This window comes from Lissotriton vulgaris, chromosome 1_1 (assembly GCF_964263255.1).
Source record: "Lissotriton vulgaris chromosome 1_1, aLisVul1.2, whole genome shotgun sequence".
In the NCBI taxonomy this organism is placed as follows: Eukaryota; Metazoa; Chordata; class Amphibia; order Caudata; family Salamandridae; genus Lissotriton; species Lissotriton vulgaris.
In genome coordinates, this window is record NC_141685.1 from 970,948,547 (window position 1) to 970,972,569 (window position 24,023).

A 24,023-nucleotide genomic window follows, 5' to 3' on the forward strand; every position below is an offset into this window, starting at 1 on the left:
TTAAGGGGAAGACACAGCAGCAGCAACTGCCAAGCAGGGAACACTGGGGAGGAATCTTCGGTACAAGGGAATCCAAAGGGTGACATCACAGGGTGATGGGATGACAGCAATAGCATCACCACACATTCCTTCCCCATTTGTGTGTCCAGTGTTACTGCCTGGAGCATCGACTGCATCGTATGATCTAATCTTCGTTTCATTGCAGTTCTACAGTAAAAGTCCGGTTCCGGGTTCACTTACATGCTAACTGCGCTCTGTTGCTTAGTTTTGGAACGCGATCCTACATATTTCTCCTTGCTTAAGGACACTTGCCTTTATTTAGACATCAGGCCGGACCGTGTACGTGTAGCCAGGCTCAAGTTTCATGAGGGTACTCGCTCTTTTGAGCCCTGAAGAAGTTCTCCATGAGAGAACGAAACGCATTGGCTGAGTTTAATGTGGCTATATCGTCAGAAAATTGACAGTTGAAAATAATGACTTTCTTTGGAAATTCTATATCATTCTCTGGACTTCATTACCTGGTGCACACCCACCCCTTGCTTTGTATAGGATCTGGATCACATAGACGACACCTGACGGATGATACCCGGGCTTGTTGCGCAGGACTTGAGATATATTTGAAACTAGCATGAGGTGCAGAAGTTTCAGTCCGCTGTCATTTTCTCTTTCTTTGTATTATCTCTCATGGGTGGTTTAACTCACTTTGGGTTTGGGCACAATATCCACTTTTCTCCCTGGGCGACCACTATGCCTGCCCATTTTCTCACCCCAGCAAGCTGCCTGCCCTTTGCACTTCCAGTCCTGGAAATTATAGTCACGAGCCTTAATGTCAGAGGTCTTAACAACCCTACTAAATGGAAAGCGATGATCTCCTTTCTAGAACACTCGGGCAGAGATACATGACAACTTCAAGAAACACAGTTGTTGATTAAAGATGTACACCACGTACAAAATCGTTGGTTTCCATGCTAGCTGTGGTCTTCCAACTCATCAAAACTAGGAGGGGTAGCTATTCTGTTTTCTACACAATTTAAAAGGGACATAATCTATTAAGTGACTGAGGTCAAGCTTTCTGGCATATCAACGTAGAGTGGGGACCTTTAATATAGTCGCTCCAAATGACCACCAGGAAGCCTTCATCACCAGCGCCCTCTTTCCCTTTCTTCAAACCCCAGATGCTGCTATTCTGGTTGAAGGCAACTTAAATCTGGTCATGGATAATGTCCTTGACAGTTCTGGTCAACGCTCTGACCAGAAAGGGACCCTTTCTTTGTGACGTCTCCGTTGGCTGGCATACTGTGGCCTAAGCAATATCTGGTACTCGAAAGATCCTCACACAAGGGATTACACTCATTATTCAGCAGCACACAAAACATATTCTTGTATTGATTATTTTCTTGTGACCCCAGCCCTCCAGACGCTTCTCAGAGACACATCCATAGCTCCCGGTCGCTCTCTAACCAATCACCCCTAACTCTTACTATACACATTGATGTCAGCCAGAAAAACACCTCACGCTGGTGCCTTTGGGACTCTTTACTCCAGTCTCCCACTACGGTCACAGCCGTATGCAAGACGATTATCGATTACATTCAGACCAATTATACCGATCAGGTTACCCACCTACACTCTGGGAAGCCTTGAGATTAGTAGTTAGAGGGGAATTTATTGCTATCTCCACTTCCGAAAATCGCACCCGGAAAGAGAAACAACAAGTCCTTCAGCTGAAAGTCCTTGAGCTAGAGACAATAAACAAATGTACTGGAATCCAATGGGTCTGGAGAGTACTGGAACAAATGTGCTTGCTCCTTAATCGCTTAGATCTAGATAGAGCAGAATTTGCCTTGGTTTGTCACAAACATAAGTTCTAACTTGGTAGCAACCATTGCGGGCAGCTACTAGCACATTGCCTATGGACCAAGGTCCATTTCTGCACTATCCAGATGATCTGCCCCACCCCGTACACAGAGCTATGTGAGACCCACAGATCGTGGATGCTTTTAAATATTTCTAGAAGACTCTTATACAGATTCAGCTGGGACTCCTGCAGATCCCTCAGGCTGTCTTACAACCTGTCCCACACCCCACTTCTGTCCCAGGCAGTCGACTTACTTGATAAGCCTATACCCTTTGATGAGGTAGTCTCTTCCATACCTCGTCTTAAGTTTTTTAAAGTTCTGGAGCCTGATGACTTCCCTTCTAAAATTTGCAAAACATTTTGTCTTCAACTGGCTCCAATCCTCACATGTCTTTTTAATTCCTTCACCTACACAGGTTCCCTTACAGACTCCATGCTTGAGGCTTCCATCTCTGTAATTCCCAAACTGGGCAAAGACCCAGGTCTCTGTGGATCCTATAGAGCAATTTCTCTTCTAAACATTGATGCCAAGCTATTTACTAGCATATTAGCACACAGACTCAATCCCTTTATGAAAGAACTGATCTGACCAGATCAGGCTGGCTTCAAACTAACACGTCAATGCGGGGACAACCCTAGACGCATTTACCACCTATTTTACAAGGTGTCCAGGATTCAAAGGGGGACCCTTCTCCTCTTAATTGATGTAGAGAAAGCATTCAAGAGTGCATTGGCCCTATCTCTTCAGGACTCTGGAGATTTTTGGTTTCGGCGATCATTTCCTTGGATGGATTAAAGCATCTTTAGCTGTCCTAGGGCAGCAGTTCATGTTAACGGGGTCTCGTCCTCACCTTTCCCTGTCCGCTGCATAATGCGTTAGGGCTGCCCTCTCCACCCCCTTCCCCTTTGCCCTGTATATGGAGCCCCTCACCAAGCACATACAAACACATCCGGATATTACCAGTTTCCAGTTTGGAGAAGAACATCATCTCATCAGTCTTTATGCTGATGACGTGATCCACTGGCCTCTCTCCCTGCCCTGGTTACAGAGCTTCTGACTTTTGGATTCTTTTCTGGCTTCAAGGTCAGCATGCAAAAATCACAAATTCTGAATTGGGTTGAAGGTATACACAATTATTGATTAGCAGGGCTTCTCACCCTGTCTCTCTAGTTACTAATTTGCACATAGATCCTGGTGAGAGTGGAAACATTTTAAAGCCATTTTCCCATACTGTTTGTCAACATGCCAAGTGAAGCAGCCATGAGAAGCATACAGCACAGCAAACAAGAATACATCAAACGTTATTTGTATGCTTCTCTAGGAGTGTATGTGTGTATAATGCTTCCCTCAGTTGTAATCTCTTCTCTTGCAGGATGCAGTGACCACCTTTTTAGACGTTTGGACTTTCCAGGAAAGGACCGGAGGGTGCTCAAGGCCGACTCATACCAACAATGTCAGGAGTTGTGCAAAGAGGATCCTTTTTGTCAGTTTTTCACCTACGTGGAAGACAACAACTCTAACGAAGCCCAACGGTAAATTGTATTTCTTCAAATCAAGTTTGAGTAAATGTCTCATCCTACCTGTGTTGTTGCAACAAGAGCAGGACTGAAATAACATATATTAACTTTTTTTTTGATAATCAAATGTATTGATTTTTTCAGAACAAAAATACATCAGTAGCAAATCAAGCACATTATTGAGATGAATTACATTCGAGAAAAGCAGACAGAAACTCACGGGGCACAGGTGAAATGAGTATGACACTGCTTAATTGGTTTACCTCCTTTCTTCAAAAACAGACTCAAAAATTCAAGGCCAACAGTTCCCTATCCAAACCCGTGCCAGTAACCTTGGGAGTCCAACAAGGGTCCGCTCTTTCCCCAACACGGTTTAATTTATTTATGGAACCGCTCACTGCTCTATTGCAAGCATCCAACGTACAATTCCACATGTACGCAGATGATACACAACTGTACCTTAAGATACACACACCAGAGGACATTATACGGCTTAACAATACACTGAACACCTGGCATGGTTAGCTGAGAAGCATCTCAAGCTAAATGCACTAAAAACTGAATTCCTCCTTATAGCTCCACCCTCCAAAATTCCCCTCTTGCATGACTGGTTCAAACACCTGATGGCATTTAACGTTCATCCAACCATCATCGACTCAGCTAAGTCACTGGGTATAACCCTGGATTGCAACCTCAACATGCATAAACATATTAGCAAAGCTACAAAGGGGGCACATTTCCAGATTAATACACTGAGAAAGCTGAAACCCTTCTTACCACTCAACGATTTCAAGACTGCAGTTCAAGCTCTAGTCATCTCCAGAGTGGACTATGGAAGCGTCTCTCTCTGTCGCATCCCCAAAGCCTCCACAGCTCCACCAAAAGCCTCCATTAATGCTGCAGCCAGACTCATCACAGGCTCGAAAAGAAGGTCTCACATCTCCCCTGACTTAAAAGCCTTGAATTGGCTACCATTGGAAGCCAGAATTCACCAGAAAATTGCCTGCATGACTCATAAAGCCATACACCACAATGCACCCAGCTACCTCGCCCAGAAACTGACCATCTCGGGTGGAAATAGATCCAAAAGACGTGCGGAAAACCTATTACTGATGCCACACAGATTCAACAAGATGAAAACTTATAAACGATCCTTCTCAGGGATCGCTCCTAGGATCTGGAACGCAATACCCCCAGAAATCAGACTTATCACATCTACGGCACTTTTCAAAAAGGAAGTAAAAGTGATTCTCATGGATGAATTCACATGAACACTATCTAAGGAAACTACGAGTTCACTATTACCTCAACCGATATCTCTTCTATATACTCGATATACCTGTTATTGTTTTGATTTACTGTTTACATTGTGCTATGTATACGCAATTTACCTGTTGTTATTTTGTTGCATAAATATCCATGAACTACGAGTTTACTAGTACCTCTACTGATATTTCTTTTATTTACTTGATTTATCTGTTATTGCTCTTATTTACTGTTTACATTGTGCTATGTATACACAATTTACCTGTTGCTATTTTGTTGCATAACTATCCCTCACTGATTGTAAAGCGCTCTGATATCCGCAAGGGTCTTGTTCGCGCTCTATAAAACTTTCAAAATAAATAAATGAATAAATAAATAAAGAGGGATATTAACATTTTTTAAAGTATCTTGAGATGAACTTGAAGCCTCAAGGAGTTCTAGGTAGTTAATGTTATTTTTGTTCAAACTTGCTGGTACTCAGGTTATCAGCTTAGATGGCTTTAATGTATTGTGTTATTGAAAGTGTTTCAAATAGCGCTCAGATCACTGGTTAGCTGTTTTAGTGCACTTACAAACAGGAAGGGGTTACTGGGACCAGGAGAGGTGTATAAGTGGTGGGTCAGATACCTATGATCAACTGGAACATGAAGGTTCGGCACAACTTCAATGGTCAGGTGAAATTCTACATTTTGGGGTGTGGTAAAACTGTCTTCCTCAGGGTGGACTTCCCCCAAATATTTTGCCTACTTACCTTCAATTTTTACTAAAATATGTTTTGTTGGCCTTAGGACTCTGTGCCCTTTACCACTGCTAACTAGTGCTATAGTTCTTGTGCTCCCTCCCCTAAGCATGGTTTAATTGCCATATACCTAATTGGCATATTTAATGAAGTTATAAACCCCTTTAACGTGGTATACCGTAAATCCAGGGCCTATGAATAAAATTCTACCAGTTTTATTTATTTGTTTTATTTGAAGGGTTTTATATAGCGCTGGCTAGACCTGGAGGTATCAGTGCACTTCACATGAGTATCAGACCATGAGTCTCAGACCATAGTTAAAGGTTACTTCGTCACAAAGGTTACACAGTTATTAGAGCATAGCTACATAGTTACATGTTAGGCCGACAGAAGCAATAACGACAATATGTGTAAGGGAAAAAGCTGGCAAGGGGAGAGATTCATTGGAGAGGGGTAGGAGCAGGGGAAGTAGACAGCGAATGAAGGAGGGAAAGAGGAGGGGGAGGGTGAGAGACCCAGCATGAACGAAGGGGGATAGGGTGACGGGGGCACAAACCGGTAGACGAGTAATAGCAGTGTCCAAAGTCCAGTAAGCTGTGATCTCAGGGGAAGTGGTATCATTTCCCCAACTCTTTTGCGAGAGACTTGCTTTACGCAATAGACTCTCTCAGAGGGGTCTCTGAGACTCCAAGGCCTACCTAATGGATCCTTCCCCAAAAAGGGGAGATGGAGTGCTTTAGCAAGGGGCGCAATACCATAACTCAAATGTGAGTGGATCCCTTGGCGCTGTGGACTCTCTCAGAGGGATCACTGAGACCCCAGAGTATAAGTAATTGGATCTTTCCCCAACAAGGGGAGAAGGAGTGCTTAGCTAAAGGGCATAAGGGACAGGGGGCTAGGCTGCGTAGCAGGCAAGGGAAGAGATTAAGGGGAGGGGGGATAGAGGCAGAGGAAGTAGACAAAGTATAGAAGGGGGAACGCGGTAGGGGAGGGTGGGAGACAGAATGAAAGGGTGGGGAGGGTGAAGGGGTGCTACCAGTGGGTCTGCAGCACTTTTTGTGCGACTCACGTAAGTAGCACCTCAAAACATATCCAGGCTAAATGCAGTTGAACACCTGCAAGTCGACTTGGTATTAACTCAGCACGGTGCGATGTAATCAAACGTTTGGACATGATCTTTTAAGTTTGATATGTCCTGGTGGTGAAAAACTCTCAAATTTGTTTTTCAATACTGTGAGGTCTACCCCTCATATAGGAGAACAGTATGGATTCCTTATTACATTTAACAAGCTATAATTTCCAATTGCTAGCAGGTAGACACATCAAATGTGGTATCTATGAAACTGTAATGACAACCCATCTTTAATGGAAAAGTTGGATTTCTCATTACAATTTATAAAATGACACTTTTAAAAAGTTGTAATTTTCCTCCTCTAAGCCCTTTGTGCCTGCAGTCTGTCATTGGTAGCATGACTAGGTGTAATTAACAGTTAGACTTTGTGAATTCTTCCCAGACAGTCATGCAATAGAGGGATTAGGTGCACCTCAATGGGCCATGTACTGGCGGGATAGGGGTGAAGCTGAGCATAGGCCCATTTGCAACTGAATAGCCTGTGCTCCGCTATCACACAGAGGGCCAAACGACCCTGCATTGTCACTGCAGCCAGCTTGGATCCAGGAGAGGAGAGTCAGGACATTCCATTCACTTCAAAGAACCTTTCGAGAAACGTCATCTACCTTCCAGAAGAAGGGCACCATGGGTATAAAAATAGGGCACTGTTCAGTCCACTACTGGACTTGTGGAAAGACTCATAGAGGACTGCGTGCTGCTGTGACCTGCTGTGCCCCATGCCAGATTAAGGGCTCAAGGCAGGCTCCACACAGCAAGGAAGTCTTTTCATGCACAGCAGCAGAAACTAGCCCTGCTGTTGAGTCCTACATCTTCACCTGCGTCCAGGACTACCAGAGTGAATACAAAGACTAGTTTGCTGCCCTCCTGTGTAAAGCCACGGGGACATGAGAGGTTCCAACCATCTTAAATCCACACCTGGACCCAGCCTGAGTGAGTACTGAACCCCCAAGAGGTATCCCATGAGTCCTGGTTGTGGTGCTAAAGGTGCCCAGATTGGTAAATGCCAAAACTGACGACAAACAAAATTTGGCCAAAAACTGCTCTGAGAACCAAGAGGCAACCAGGGACCAACCTGCTCGCTTGTCTGCCTGAGGTGCATCACCAGGGAGATTGACTTTGGCCTTCTCCCATGACATTCTTCTCCACAGCAGCAAATCCTTTTCCACTAGTCTTCATCGAATAGGTATCCAACCTCATGAAAGTGACTTTAGCTATAGCCTTTTGCCTCGTCCTGATGGAGATTTTCGACTTCCATTTCGGCGACTATTATGAACGTAGAAACCGTCACAATGATTTCAACCAAAGGCCATTCAGCATCGACGATGCTCCCCCATGAACTGCTCCTGCAGCCCTGCCCTCCTAGACTTTATATTCTAAGACACTTTTTATCAAAAGGTAAGCGCTGACCAGGCCTAATCTACATCTTGTATGTGAATTATTCTTCATCATGGTTGACCACATTTTTCAACTTTGCCTGACTAGATGTTAGCAGTTGGCACTTTGATCTTTGTGTGACTAGATGTCTGCGATTGGGGTGTCTATCTTTAAGACACTAGTTTTTACTAAAACCTTTCAAAATTCTTAACTCTAGATCTATTGATTGGATTTTGTTGTTTTGATGTCAAATAATTCATTAAAATGTATTTATGTTTTGTTTTTACTTTATCACTGTGTGCTGCATAAACGCTTTACACATAGCCCATAAATTAAGCCTGACTGCATTTTATGTTAAGGTATCTAGGAATAAGCAAGCTTAATGTAGTGACTTTTTGTGGTTTACACTGCAATGGATTGTGGCTATTGCTTGACCAGGGCTCACACCAGTCAACCAACAAGCCACTTTCTCACAAGTGGCTTGTGTCGGAGTTATGTTAGCAGATAAAAAGGTTCAATTCCCACTGTAGCCTTCAGTTTACATAACATAAAGATACTGCTGGGGCATGGATTCCTCAGTTATGCTTGTCATGGCAGAAATAGCTTTATTACATTTATTTACAAGTGAGTTGGCCGACCTACTTAAACCCTGGGGAGTTATTGAACACCCTAGTGTGCTGGGAGCCAAGTGCAGGACACTGAAACTACTTCCTCCATTAGCCCTTAGGACAGGAAGTGCTTGGGGTTGCTAGACTTCTAGAAACATGTTCTGTGGATTGAGAAAATTACATTTCATCCACCTTAAAAAGGAAGAGATCTTGCTCTGAACGAGAAATCAGGTTAAGTGTCTCATTTTAGGTGCCTCTGATGTTTTGTCAATTGGAGTGTGAATACTGCGTTCTTCCTCTTTGTAGAAGATGGGATCACACTAGTCGATCTTGCTTTGCTCTGCGCTCCCTGAGGAGTTGGAAGAGCACCTGTGCATGGAATATCTCACTGCTGAGCACCTGTGCATGGAATATCTCACTGCTGAGCACCTGTGCACAGGAGGTCTCTGTCACTGCAGAGCACCTGTGCATGGGTGGTCTCTGTCACTGCTGAGCACCTGTGCGTGAGTGGCCTCTGTCTCTGCTGAGCACCTGTGCATGGGAGGTCTCTATCACTGTTGAGCACCTGTGCATGGAGTATCTCACTGCTGAGCGCCTGTGCACAGGTGGTCTCTGTCACTGCTGAGCACATGTGCACGGGTGGTCTCTGTCACTGCTGAGCACATGTGCACGGGTGGTCTCTGTCACTGCTGAGCACATGTGCACGGGTGGTCTCTGTCACTGCTGAGCACATGTGCACGGGTGGTCTCTGTCACTGCTGAGCACCTGTGCATGAGTGGTCTCTGTCACTGCTGAGCACCTATGCACGGGTGGTCTCTGTCACTGCTGAGCACATGTGCACGGGTGGTCTCTGTCATTGCTGATCACCTGTGTGCGGGTGGTCTCTGTCACTGCTGAGCACCTGTGCACGGATGGTCTCAGTCATTGCTGATCACCTGTGCACGGGTGGTCTCGGTCACTGCTGAGCACCTGTGCACGAGTGGTCTCGGTCACTGTTGAGCACCTGTGCACGGGTGGTCTCTGTCACTGCTTAGCACCTGTGCACGAGTGGTCTCTGTCACTGCTAAGCACCTGTGCACGGGTGGTCTCTGTCACTGCTGGAACTTGAGTCTATGCTGAAGCTCTGCCACTGTTGCACTACTGCCCAAAGAGCATCTCTGTGCTTGTCTCCAGTGTGTCCTACTTACTGTTGTGCCCCAGTCTACAATGTATCCCTATCTCTTCATCTGTGTACAGTGCATAGATGTCTGTCCTGGGACAGACGTGTCTCTACAGTGTTAGACGGGGCCTGGAGGGTCGGCCGAGGACAAGGGGAGAGGTCTCCGGGGAGAGCCGTCTCCAGCGATCGTACAGACAAGTAACTTCCCCCCCACAGATAGGCACCACACAAGGATAAGATTTAACGTTCTTTATAAGCAATCTTGAAGTACGGTAGAATGGTACAAGGAGGTCTGGACTCAGGGGTCCCCTCGATTCTAGTCTCTTGGATGGGAAAGGGGGTAGCGGGACAGTCTTATTACCAAACTGGTAGTTGCGATGAGATGATGAGTAGCTCACAATCCTCGAGCTCGGTGTTTCTTGAGGGACGGGCCGCGGCAGCGCCAGCAGGTCCCGATGAAGGTGGTAGATACAAAGGATCTCGGCAGCGCCAGCCGGTCCTAACGAAGACGGTGATTACAACGGATCGCGGCAGCGCCAGCAGGTCCCAACGAAGATGGTAGTTACAACGGTTCGCGGCAGCGCCAGCAGGTCCCGACGAGGATGTAGGTTGCAGAGGGCCGCGGCAGCGCCAGCGGCAGGACGACAGTTCACAAGGTAGGGCTGCGGCAGCGCCAGCAGTCCGTCAAGGATGAGTTCTTCTCGGTGTCTCTCGACTCCAGGATACAACTGCCTTCCTGCTCTGGAGCTGCCCCAGTTATAGGTCTGGCGGCCTTTGATGTCCGGACCCTCGCACTTGGGGGTCGGGAGGTCCGGGATGAGGGAGTCCAGACACCCAGCAGGGGGGTGGAGCCAGCGCCCGGGGAGGCTGGGGGCGATCGGCACCTGGCGGGGGAGAACCATCGACACTTCTTTCTCCCATTGACCTGCCAAGTGGGCCGTTCACCTCCTGGGAGGATGGTGGTGCCGGGATGTCGGGGCCTGGCCAGGTACAAATAAGTAGGAGAAACCTACTTGTAGTGCGCACTGTTCCTGCTAGGAAAACTCCTATTTCAAACAATTTAATAACAACTACTTTCAATTAATCAATACTCAATGGATACCATATAGTTTCTTGTTCTATTATTTAATTCATAGAACTACAAGACAACATGCATACTTTGATACATTCTAATCATGTATTTTGAAGTTTATCCCTCGGTTGTCAAGAGAAATCATCCTCTATTTACATCAAATATAACATGGTGAACAACCTATATTATTATTGCATGTTTCTCAACGTTTTCAAATACATAAATCATTAATGATACAAATGATGATTTAGATTAATAATCTTCTGAATCGAAGCCCAATGCATTTCGGGACCCGGAGGTACCCTTCCTCAGGGGCGAAATCCTAGAACATACAAAGAAACTAATCAATACAGAATGAATATATACAGCTATATATACGATATTTGAAAAATAAAATAAAGATCACTAAAGGGGAGACAATGAGGTAGATGGTATTCATCATTATACTATTAGAAATAGATTAAAACCTAAGTCTATGTTTTTAGAAGACTTGTACTGCATAGCAAGGAATAACTCATAAAGCACATCACATCATATATAGATAACTTCAAACCTTCTGTGAAATACTACATTCATAATACAAACGACCAGTCCAATTAACCAGATGTACACCTAATCTATCAAGAACATGAGCCATGTTACAAGTGAAAAACAAAGACATCTGTAATTCTTATCTTATCCGATTTAAAAAACATGAAAAACCCCTATTATATCATGCTCATGTGGTACTGATGTACATATCAAACCTAGACAGGTATATGACATTGAAAGATACACAGAGAACGATATGTTGTGCAGATTGATGATCTGTAAACGCTATAGTTATGATTCGGTATAAAATGAATATCAAAAAATATGGTACACTGCTGCTGGGTTAGCTTTCAAATATCAGAACCCTGTGGGAGAACGGTTTTGTTTTGGGTAAATGAATTGCACCTGACTGTCAAAGAATGTAAAAGGATTGATTCCTGTGGCATACAAAAGTGTATGATGTGGAATATTGCACGGCACAATGTGATTATCAAAACATAGCTGTATGCAAGAAACCAAATATTATATTAAAAGGTGGAATATATGGTTAACCTCCAAAGTGCTACACATTCCATATAAATTCATTACTGAACATACCTATTGCTGGGGTACTGTCCCGAGAATAGCTGAAGCAGTGACTGCAAGAACGGTAAGAAATGGTTTCTAAAGAGCTGCTCATAGGTAAATGCTGAAAAAACATGACAAAAAGTGTCCCTATTAAGTAACGCTAACTTATGCACAGAAACAGATATCTGTGGCAGACTATCATTGCTGCGTGCATACCTTAAGCAGAGGAGACTTGATGTGAAGACACACCAAGGACGGTTGCGTTTAAGGGCGGTATTAGCTCCTCGGTTTCGGAGAAACGAGAACCACTGAACAAGAAACAAGGAAAAGCTTTAATGCTCGGATTTGAAATACCGCTATAAAAATAAAGCTTGAGCTACAAAATTATTGATATGGTGCAAGAGCCGCATTTACCTTAATTTATGGTCAATACTCCTCCTGACTCCTAACTTCGGCTTATGGACTCAAAAACGCACCGTGAACAGTAGGTTCAGTCATGAATAACTGCTTTGAAGTATATTGGAAACGAAACCCGCTAAATAAAATAAGAAAAACTGTTGTAACGGGGATTTTGGTATCGTGAATAAAACGCTGCATGGGATAGGAACGCTACGCATGGGACAAATACCTTCGACTCTTTTTTTAGACGCTCTTCTATGTTCTTGTGGACTCCAATTGAAAATTGCAGTTACCCGCGAAGGGTTACCATACAGCTTATAAAGAGTTCCATTGCTTGAATGATTGCTGGTGCTACTGGGATACGTAGTTCTATCCCGATACACTGTCGAGTGAGGCTGGGTTTGAAAATAACAAGTGACTACCCTGATCTTTATGCTACATCCATGCCGGGATCTCCCTAACTTGGAACAGTGGAGAAGATAATTGCTTACGGAGATAAATCTGGATAAGAGAAAAAATGTGGATAAGAGAAAAAATGTACACAGTGTGTTATTCTAGATACCCGTGTTGTCCGAGTTTCTATAACTCACGTAAATGTCAAGAAAAAGCACAGGCGTGTGTGCTACGATATACTACTTTGTACGAGTTGGGTAATCAACCTGCAATGTGCTACCTCCAATGTACTAGTGTGTATCATTAATGCGGGCTTAAAAACACCCAAAACAAATATGCTAATTAAATGTGCTAATGTATGTCAAAGATACCGTTAAAGATAACACAGAACAGATATACAGTTATACACATTATGAGCAGTACCGTTCATATGATTATCCTTGTTACACAACCACGTATATGATGACAATACAATTAGTCAATTACAACACAACCTGCTTTCCTTATTTGTGCATGTGATGCGCAAAAGCGCCATGGACTGATCATTGTCTCACACTGTTAGAAGCATGTTGATGTTATATGTATTTAACTGTAATATTCACGTTGTAGATCTAATGACCCTTAACATATAATCATGGAAAAATCATAGAAAGTGTAAGAGCAACATAATATACAAGCATGTCCTAAACCAAATAACAAAGCTGATATAATATCTAAAACTCCTAATAGACTGGGCCTGTCTCTAAGTTGTGTGAAGAACTGCACGTTGTTTTATGAACAGAAGATATTACATTAATGTGAAGAACTTATTGAGATATGCAGTATGGACAGGAAGATAAAAGACCTAACTGTAGAAGAAAATATTGCATGGCTCATAGGAAGCATCCTAGATCAACACGATCATTGAGACCATTTGGAATACATGTGCATAACAAATCAATCCAGTGAATTTCCCTCTGTAGTAATCTGGCAGAATTGTCTTGGCCTTCCTTTTTCTGAACCACCTCAATTATCTGAGCACGTAATTGTGCTATGTTATGGTGGCTGTCATCCCAATGCATCGCTATAGGGGTACTTTTATTAGTGGCTCGAATATTACTTTTGTGTTCAGTGAGCCTTATTTTGAATTTCCGCTCTGTTTTCCCCACATATAGTTTCCCGCATGGACATTTGAGACAATAGACTACATTGATAGTATTGCAGTCTGATGTATGTTTCAGTTGAATTTTTTTGCCTGTCATTGGGTGAGTTAGAGTATTACCCGTGATGATATTATTGCAATGTATACAATTCTGACATTTCATGGTGCCTTTGTACTCAATATGTGTTTGTAAATTTCTGGGTGACCTCAATATGTCCATCAAATTGCGACCTCTGGTATAGGCAAATATGGGTTTTTCCAGAAAAATGCCATTAAAATCACTTTCATTTTGTAGTATTTCCCATCTTTTAAGTATAATTTGTTTGACTTGATTGGCTGAAGTGGAAAATTTAGACACAAAAGTAAATTCACTTTTGGGAGTAAACTCTACTTTACTGGGGCCTGGCCAGGCCCAGGGTTGGGGTCGGGCTGAGGCCACGTGGCCTCGTGGTGCAGTGTCCAAGGTGGCGGCCGAGCCGGGCAATGGTGCTGACGGTGGCCCGGGCCCGTGATACAGAGATGTCTGGGAGTAGGAGTCCCGTAGGGGACGGAGTGTGAGTTGCTTGGGTGGGTGGCACCTGGAGAGCTGACGTCCCGGCTCTGTCATGCGGGGAGGGGGCAAGCAGGTCATGTGGCCTGTCCAACATGCGTCCCCCCCAGCTGAAGGCGGGGAGAGTCACCCATCTTCTTGGGGACTCTCCTCGTCGAGGCGGAAAAATCGTGACAGGCCATCCGCGTTGGCGTGCTCCTGGCCGGGGCGGTGTTCCACCGTGAAGTCCATCCCTTGCAGGGAGATGGACCATCGCAGGAGCTTGGGATTCTCCCCCCGCATCTGCATCAGCCATTGCAGGGGGCGGTGATCTGTTTGCACCCGGAAGTGGGTACCGAAGAGGTAGGGCCGGAGCTTCTTGAGGGCCCATACCACAGCGAAGGCCTCCCTCTCGATGGTGCTCCAGCGCTGTTCCCGGGCCAACAACCGTCGACTGATGAAGGCCACTGGTTGGTCGACTCCCTCGGTGTTTAGTTGGGAGAGGACGGCTCCGATGCCATGGTCGGAGGCATCAGTCTGGACGATGAACTCCCGGCTGTATCGGGAGCCTGGAGTACCGGGGCGGTGCACATGGCGACCTTCAGCTTTTCGAGGGCCGCTTGACAATCGGGAGTCCAGTCGACTCTTTTTGGCTGGTTCTTGGATGTCAGGGCCGTGAGGGGCCCCACAATGCTGCCATAGTCCTTCACAAACCGCCGGTAGTATCCGGTGAGCCCCAGGAAGGCCCGGACCTCGGTTTGCGTTACGGGCGGTTGCCAGGATTGGATGGCAGCGATCTTGAGTTGGAAGGGGGCCACCAGACCGCTCCCCACTTGGTGTCCTAGGTAGGTCACGGACCCCTGGCCAATCTGACATTTGCAGCCTTGATTGTGAGGCCGGCCTGTTTGAGGGCCTGCAGGACCTCTCGGAGGTGGCGGAGGTGATCTGACCAGTGGCGGCTGTAAACCGCGATATCGTCCAGGTAGGCGGAGCTGAATTCTTCGAGGCCCGCCAATACCTGGTTCACTAGGCGTTGAAAAGTTGCTGGGGCATTTTTCATGCCGAATGGCATCACTTTGAAATGGTAGTGGCCATCCGGGGTGGAGAAAGCGGACCGTTCTTGCGCCCTGGGGGTGAGGCCGATCTGCCAGTAACCCGCTGTCAGGTCGAAGATGCTGAGGTAGCGCGCAGCCCCCATGCGGTCGATCAGTTCATCGGCTCGGGGAATGGGGTGAGCATCGGTCCGGGTGACAGCGTTCAGGCCCCGATAGTCAACGCAGAATCGGAGCTCAGGGGTGGTGCCGGGGGGCATCAGCTTTGGGGACCAGTACGACTGGGCTGGCCCAGGGGCTGTCCGAGGGTTCGATGACTCCGAGGGTGAGCATCTTGGAGACTTCTTCCTGGATGCAGGCACATACCCGATCTGGCACGCGGTACGCCCGATGTCTGATGGGGGGACTGTCCCCCGTGTCCACGTCGTGCAGGCACCAGGGGGTGACCCCTGGGGTGAGGGAAAAGAGAGCTGCGAACTGCAGCAGGAGAGCCCGACAGTCTTGGCGCTGCTCTGAGGTTAGGGCATCTGACAGCCGGACCCCGTCCACCGAACCATCCTTTTCACGTGTCCTCAGTAGGTCAGGGAGGGGCTCGGAGTCTTCTTCTGTCCCACTGTCTGTAGCCATCAATAGGCTGAGCTCCGAGCGCACAAAGTGAGGCTTGAGTCTGTTGGCGTGGAGGACCCGGAGGGGGTTCCGGGAAGATTCCATGTCAATGAGATAGGTGACGGGGCTCTTGCGTTCGACCACCTTGAAGGGCCCCGTCCACTTATCTTGCAGGGCACAAGGTTCGGTGGGGGACATCACCCATACTTGCTGGCCAGGTACGAACTCTATGGAGGAGGCGTTCTGATCATACCATTTCTTCATGTCCTCCTGACTGGCTTCAAGATTGGCTTTGGCGATTTCTCGGAACCGCCTGGTCTGATTGCGGAGGGTCAGGAGGTATTTGTAGACGTCTGGAGGGGTTTTCAGGGGGGCCATCTCCCAACCTTCCTTGACTAGGCTGAGGGGCCCTCGAACAGGGTGCCCGTACAAGAGCTCGAAGGGGCTGAAGCCGAGGGACTTCTGAGGGACTTCTCTGTAGGCGAAGAGAAGGCACGGGAGGAGCACATCCCACTGGCAGCGGAGGGGCTCTTCTAACCCCATAATCATTCCCTTGAGTGTACGGTTGAACCGCTCAACCAGTCCGTTCCCCTGTGGGTGATAGGGGGTTGTGAATCGGTAGGTGACCCCGCACTGCTGCCAGAGGGATTTCATGTATTTTGAAATGAAGTTCGTGCCTCTGTCGCTGTCGACTTCCCGGGGGAAGCCCACCCGGGAGAAGATCCCCATTAAGGCTCGGCCGACCACCGGTGCGGTTACAGTTCGAAGGGGGATGGCCTCAGGATAGCGGGTGGCATGGTCCACCAGTACCAGAATGAAACGATGTCCTTGGGCTGTTCGGGGGTCCAGGGGCCCCACAATGTCTATTCCCACTTTTTCGAACGGGGTGGTAACCAAAGGAAAGGGCTGCAGGGGCGCCTTGAGTTTGCGGCCGCTCTTCCCGCTGGCCTGACAAGTGGGACAAGACCGGCAGTGGTTGAGTACGTCATTTCTCATCTTGGGCCAGTAAAAGTGGGTCACCAGGCGGTTGTAGGTTTTGTCCTGACCCAAGTGTCCGGCCAGGGGGACATCGTGGGCCAAGTTCAGCAGGAAGTCTCTAAAACGGAGGGGCACCACTAACACTCGACTGGCCCCCAACTCGGCGATTCTCTGTTCACTGTACAATAGATCATTGTCCCAATAGATCCAGTGGGGCCCGGCGGTGTCTCCCGTGCTCTGGGCGAAGGCTTGTTGTCGGAGTCCCTCGAGAGAGGGACATGTCTTTTGCTCTTGACGGAATTGTTCCTGGGTGGGTCCCCCTTCTTGACGCCACTGAGCCAGGTCTGGGAGATCCTGGGGCTGAGCGAGTTCTTCTTGGGTTTGTTCTGGGGGGTCGACGGTGTCGGCGTCCCCCACTGGAGCGATCGGGGGAGGAGGTGCTGGCCATTCGGGTTCTTCTGGTCAGGGGATGGCGCCGGCCGCCATGGACCGGGTGGTTACGCACGCCCAGTCCGGAAGGCCCAACATCCCCAGGTGTTCTCTTCTTTCTACGGCGGCCCATGGGGAACTCTCGAGATCGTTCCCCAGGAGACAGTCCACGGGGGCATCATCGCGGACCGTCACCTTCAGCATGCCGGATACTCCTCCCCACTCGAAGGGGACGCAGGCCATCCGACACATGCTCTCTGAATTGTCGGCTGAACGGACGGGGCAGAGAATGTTCGGTATTATTTGCTCGGGGGTCACCAGGTGACAGCGGACGGCCATCACACTGGCCCCTGTGTCACGTAGGGCTTCGGCCTTGCGCCCATTTATGCTCACCCATTGACTATACTTTCTAGTGTTGGCGGGTAGGGGAGCCCGCGGGACCATGTCTCTCCCCCCCAGGCACGCCAGGACCATGGCGGCCGGTTCCCACTCTTGTTGCTCGTGTTCGTACTCTTCCTGTTCCTCAGAGACTTGCTCTTCTCCGAGGGCGGCGGCCGCTACCTGGCGGGGCCTCGGAGTCTGGTTCTGTGGACAGTTCGGGTCATTGGCGTAGTGACCGACTCACTGGCATCGGTGACACGTGACATTGGCTCTGAACCCCGGGCGCATCGGGGGGTTGCCCCTGTTGGCCGGGGGCGGGGTGCTGTTAGCGGGAGCGGCTGGGACGGTGTCTTTCCCCCGGCCCTGGCCTCCTCCTCCTCCTCGGGGACGGTGATGGCCTTGGTTGTTCCTATTCTGCTCGTTCGGGCCACCCCGGCCCACTCGAGTGCTCTCCCACCGGTCAGCCTCGGCGGCGAGCTGCCGTGGATCAGTCATTTTACTGTCGAGGAGGTGCTGCCTGAGCTCGACAAAGCAGTTATTGGAGAGGTGCTCCCACACAACAAGGTTAAAAAGCTGCTCGTAGGTCGTTACGTTGCTCCCCTTGATCCATCCCTCGAGGGCTCAGCTGAAATAGTTCACATATTCCACCCAAGTGGTACCCGGGATTCGGGTGCAGTCGAGGAACCTCTGGCGGTACATTTCGGGTGTCAGCCCATATCGAGTGAGGAGGGCGGCCTTCATGTGATCGTAGGACGTCATTTGGTGATCCGGGAGCTGTAACAGGGCATCACGGCCTTCGTTGACGAACCTCCCCCATAGACCGGCTCCCCAGTCACTTCGATCGATCCGGTGAGAGGACATGGCGATCTCATAGGCCTTGAACCACTGCTGTATGTCGTCGTTTCGGTAGAACTCTCGGACGACATCTTTGGGAATGTGGACCTTTGCTTCTGAAGTTCCTGGGGTGCGTGGTCGCTCGGGCACCCCCAGGTCCTTGCCTTGCTTACGTAGTTCTATTTCGGCTAGTTTGCGCTCGTGTTCATATGCCAGTCTTTTTTCTTCAAGCTCTCTTTGTCTTTGTTTTTCCTCCCGCTCTTCTCGGAGCCGTAAGTGTTCTAGGTTCAATTTTTGTTCTGCTAGTTTTAGTTCTCCATCCATTTCCAATTCATGCAGTCTGGTTTTCTCTCGCTCTTGGATCTCTTCCCGGGAGAGACCTGCTCTCCTTTCCTCGGAAGGAGCGGAGTTCGTTTCCGGGGCTTCGCTGTGGTGGTCCCGGGGACCAGCAGTGTTTACCTCTGCCCATGATTCTAGGGCGTGTTTAAAGTCATCTTTTGTGCTCAGACCGGTGGTAGCAATGCCCAGTTCTATACAAAATTGTTTTAATTCTTGATGGTTGTACTCCTCCAGCTTGTCCATTTGGAATTTCTCTGTAGACCCGCTTTCCTGGGCCGGCATTGTGGTTTAGTCGTGGGGTGAGTTGCTTTCTGTACGATTACGCGTTGGTTCGGATCGCGCCGCTGGCCACCAATGTTATACGGGACCTGGAGGGTCGGCCGAGGACAAGGGGAGAGGTCTCCGGGGAGAGCCGTCTCCAGCGATCGTACAGACAAGTAACTTCCCCCCCACAGATAGGCACCACACAAGGATAAGATTTAACGTTCTTTATAAGCAATCTTGAAGTACGATAGAATGGTACAAGGAGGTCTGGACTCAGGGGTCCCCTCGATTCTAGTCTCTTGGATGGGAAAGGGGGTAGCGGGACAGTCTTATTACCAAACTGGTAGTTGCGATGAGATGATGAGTAGCTCACAATCCTCGAGCTCGATGTTTCTTGATGGACGGGCCGCGGCAGCGCCAGCAGGTCCCGATGAAGGTGGTAGATACAAAGGATCTCGGCAGCGCCAGCCGGTCCTAACGAAGACGGTGATTACAACGGATCGCGGCAGCACCAGCAGGTCCCAACGAAGATGGTAGTTACAACGGGTCGCGGCAGCGCCAGCAGGTCCCGACGAGGATGTAGGTTGCAGAGGGCCGCGGCAGCGCCAGCGGCAGGACGACAGTTCACAAGGTAGGGCTGCGGCAGCGCCAGCAGTCCGTCAAGTATGAGTTCTTCTCGGTGTCTCTCGACTCCAGGATACAACTGCCTTCCTGCTCTGGAGCTGCCCCAGTTATAGGTCTGGCGGCCTTTGATGTCCGGACCCTCGCACTTGGGGGTCGGGAGGTCCGGGATGAGGGAGTCCAGACACCCAGCAGGGGGGTGGAGCCAGCGCCCGGGGAGGCTGGGGGCGATCGGCACCTGGCGGGGGAGAACCATCGACACTTCTTTCTCCCATTGACCTGCCAAGTGGGCCGTTCACCTCCTGGGAGGATGGTGGTGCCGGGATGTCGGGGCCTGGCCAGGCCCAGGGTTGGGGTCGGGCTGAGGCCACGCGGCCTCGTGGTGCAGTGTCCAAGATGGCGGCCGGGCCGGGCAATGGTGCTGACGGTGGCCCGGGCCCGTGATACAGAGATGTCTGGGAGTAGGAGTCCCATAGGGGACGGAGTGTGAGTTGCTTCGGTGGGTGGCACCTGGAGAGCTGACGTCCCGGTTCTGTCATGCGGGGAGGGGGCGAGCCCGTCATGTGGCCTGTCCAACATACAGTAAACCTGTTTCACCGCTATGATCCTTTCTACAGTGTACCTGTCAACACTGAGCTCCTGTCTACAATGTATCGCTGTCACTGCACATGTGTACAATGTATGTCTGACCCCATAGAGCTCTTGTCTACAATGTATCGCTGTCACTGCACATGTGTACAATGTATCAAACAAAAGCACGGGCGCGCCACATCATAAAGCTCATTACAACAATTAAGATGGATAGAAGTCCAACTCCAAATGATAATGAAAGCGAGGCTCCTCAGTTTTGATCTCTTTTATTCCATTACTTGGTAGAAAAAACAGCACAGCCAACGCGTTTCGTCCCAGTCTAGGACTTCGTTAGGGCTGTTAAATACAAACATACAAACATACATATATAATAAACAACCACCACAGGACAAAACATTGAATACATACATACAAAAAAGTATCATAGAAATATTCCACCTATTTACAAATCTATATACAATTTCGCTAAAATCATTATTTCATTTTTACCAGATTTTCTAAAGTCAAATACAATTCAGAAGCAGACGGCTTGACATCTAGACAAGTTCTAGCTAGAAGGACACACTTTACAATCATTTAGTGCAGCAACAAGAATCACCGTATCTATATTTATAAGGTTATTTTCTACCTTTGATTTACATTTGATGTTCCCCTCTTTAACCCATAATTTGAGGGAAGGCTAGCAGTAAACAATCCCTCTATTTGGATATAGGAGTCCTAGTGAGTCAGGGGGGAAAAGTACAGGAACATGAACACAAAAAAGATGGAAAGGAGAAAGAAGGAGATTTGTGAGGAAGAGAGAACGAAGAAGAGTATACCTCTAGTCCAAGGACAAGTGATCATAATGAGAGCTCAAACCACCCAAATGACACCCAGGTCCAACATCGCAGTAGAAAGTAGAACTGAAATCCAGAGGGCACGTGCTTGATTGATGAAAAAAAATGTCAACTTAATCTAATGAATTAACACGACCACTGACGGCACCCGCAAACTAATGCCTCACGGACCGTCAAAAAAGATATTCATATATATATGTATATACCTACCGATCTATAAGTCAATCCTTATATCTCGGTGTATGTCAGAGAGCAATACAGGATTTACAGCAAAAGTGTCAATCATCCATCACAATCTAAACTCATGGGAAACAATGAGCAATATCAGAGTCCTTTCTTAAGTCCCACAAATCGTTAATATAAATGGCATATATCGATACAAGATCCCAACATGGCACACTTACATAAAAGCGTGGGAAAGATTTCCTGTGGTCTGGAGTTCCGAATGATGAAATAAGGGGTAATTAGTGAAATTCAAGTAAACACTGTATGAGTGTCAATCCCAATCTAATAGAAAGATGATAAAGATAAACTAAGTAATAAACAAAGTAGTATTCAGAGAATGAAGATATATATGTGTGCAAATATGGTAAATTATGTGATGAATCTCGGTGACAACCCAGCACAAAACATATTTATGTAATTGAATTTTAAAGCCAGTTTTAGCCTCTTCTCCTAAATGGGCATTATCGATTTAATTTATAAATCTAATCAACGTATTTCTTTTTTTTTCACCACAGGAAAGATTGTTATCTGAAGAGCATGATTGCACTCCGGGTGCCTCCCCAAATAAAGGAGCTCAAAGACACGGTGTCTGGGTTTTCCAGAACACCATTGGAGGATGCCATTACAGGTAAACCAGACATGACAGGGTATGATATGACCAACCTGGGCCATCAGGATGTAAACTCAGGGCCTCATTTACAAACTTTTGACACACTGCAGCAAAACAGGCCTTCCTGCTGCGCTGCTGCAGGAATGAGCTGTATCTACAAGCTACGGCGCATTCCTGTCATTCTGATACTCGCCTGCGCCAGTGCACAAACGCCAGCTATGTGCAACCAAATACACACTTGCGCCATGGCGCATGGGTGCCGGTGCTGTGGGGATGATTGTTTCTGTGCACAAAAACAATAATTGATGGAATTTTCCTCTTTCTATGCGTGCCGCAGCACTCAAAGAAAGAGGAAAAAACAAGGAGAAATAAAAGTATTTCTCCTCGTTGGGCCACTCCTACGCCTTGGTGTGTTACTCTTACGCCTCTCCTAGGGTTTAGGGTAGTGTTGTAGTGTTGGTGCAGTGTAGTGTTTTAGGGTTTAGGGTAGTGTTGTAGTGTTGGTGTAGTGTTGTGTTTTAGGGTAGTTTTTGTGTACTGTATTGTTTTAGGGTAGTGTTGAGGGTCATGCAGGGTAGTGTAGTGTTGTTGTAGGGAGAGGACTGGGGGTCGGGGGAGGGTTGTGCAGGGGTACTATATTAGTGTTTAGGGTAGGGTAGGGTAGGGTAGAGTCACTTACCTTGCAAACCTTTACCATGAGTATAGCGTTACCACGCATGCCTTTGCATTGTAATGGAATGCTTGGTAAAAGCATAGTTGTGGTAAAATGTTGCAATGTTATGGCATGTCGTCAATATCAGCGCGTAGTAATACCCGCGTTGTAATGGCACGCGTGGTATTGGTATGCGATGTAATTACATACATCCGGATGTGTTCCCCATTGCTCAGTGTTTTGCATGGAAGGACGAAAGCCCGGATCAGATGAGTTGGGGTAGCATGAATAGGCTGACAATAAACTCATCTGCGAGCCGCTTGTCCCTCGCTCCAGGGCACCACACCGCCACAGCATGCCAAGGGAGACTTCTTGAGGCTACAGAGCAAGTGTATGCAGACAGCAGTTGGAGGAGGCCTGGCACAATTCCAGCAGAAAGACAACCCACAGGGGTCTTAATATCCATTTCTCAATATTTGGAAGAGTGGGCTGTGAAAGGGAACGGGTAACCATTTGGTGATAAGAGGTGATTACCCACACGAGGATGTGTATCTGTTTTGAGGTGTCTTGCAGGTAAGTATGTGAGTTCAGAACAGGTGGGCCCGGTGAGGATGACAAGACTTAGAAGGGGTTCTTGGGTCATGACAATAGGCATTATTAAAATCATTGGCTCAGCTGTTTATTTTCAGGGGTTATGGATGGGAAATATTACAGAAAGATTGACCCAATTTTAGTCTCAGTTTTGAAAGTAACAGTTGATTTCACTGCCCCGTTTTGAAGCCCCTGTTTTCACCTGATCTTCACCTTCTCTGATACTTACTGCCACAATGAAATGTGAAAACTGACACAGCACTTAACAATATAGTAAGACATAAGGAGTCAAGCATCTTGAACTTAGTGTTTGTTTGAGGCATAGCTGGGGGTGGGGTAGAAAATAGCACCACTTCCACCCCCTCTCTTGTCCTCTGTTCTCTTGCCCTGCTCATCTCCCTCACCCCTGTTTGGGGTGGGGTTGATGATGCCTAACGAAGGGTCTCTGGGCATGCCTGACAAAGGTATCATTTTAATCATATTTTGTTTCACATGACATTTTTCTTTTTTTGACTTATGCCTGAAATTTTGGTTATCAAATGCATTTTTTCCTATAAAATGTGAGATATATTGTTCTTTATAGTAGAAAAAAGTGTGAAAGTAGATATCGAACAAAGGTCTAAGGGGCCTATTCACAAGGAGCTATCGCCAATTTAACGGCACTTTATCGCAGCCAAAGTTGTGATAAATTTACCCTACCATTCACAAGCCGGTGCTAATAGCCCACA

At 47.5% G+C, this 24,023-nt stretch overlaps 1 protein-coding gene across 2 annotated transcripts in view; it reads left to right on the plus strand.

The window, feature by feature from the left end:
• Positions 1-24,023, plus strand: part of LOC147748313 (coagulation factor XI-like) — a 372,640-nt gene that overhangs the window by 341,581 nt on the left and 7,036 nt on the right. For both annotated transcript variants that reach the window (XM_086936406.1, XM_086936407.1), the window contains exons 9-10: positions 3,232-3,391; positions 21,958-22,070. In XM_086936406.1, the coding sequence (XP_086792532.1) occupies positions 3,232-3,391; positions 21,958-22,070 (273 nt within the window). The remainder of the gene's footprint in view (positions 1-3,231; positions 3,392-21,957; positions 22,071-24,023) is intronic.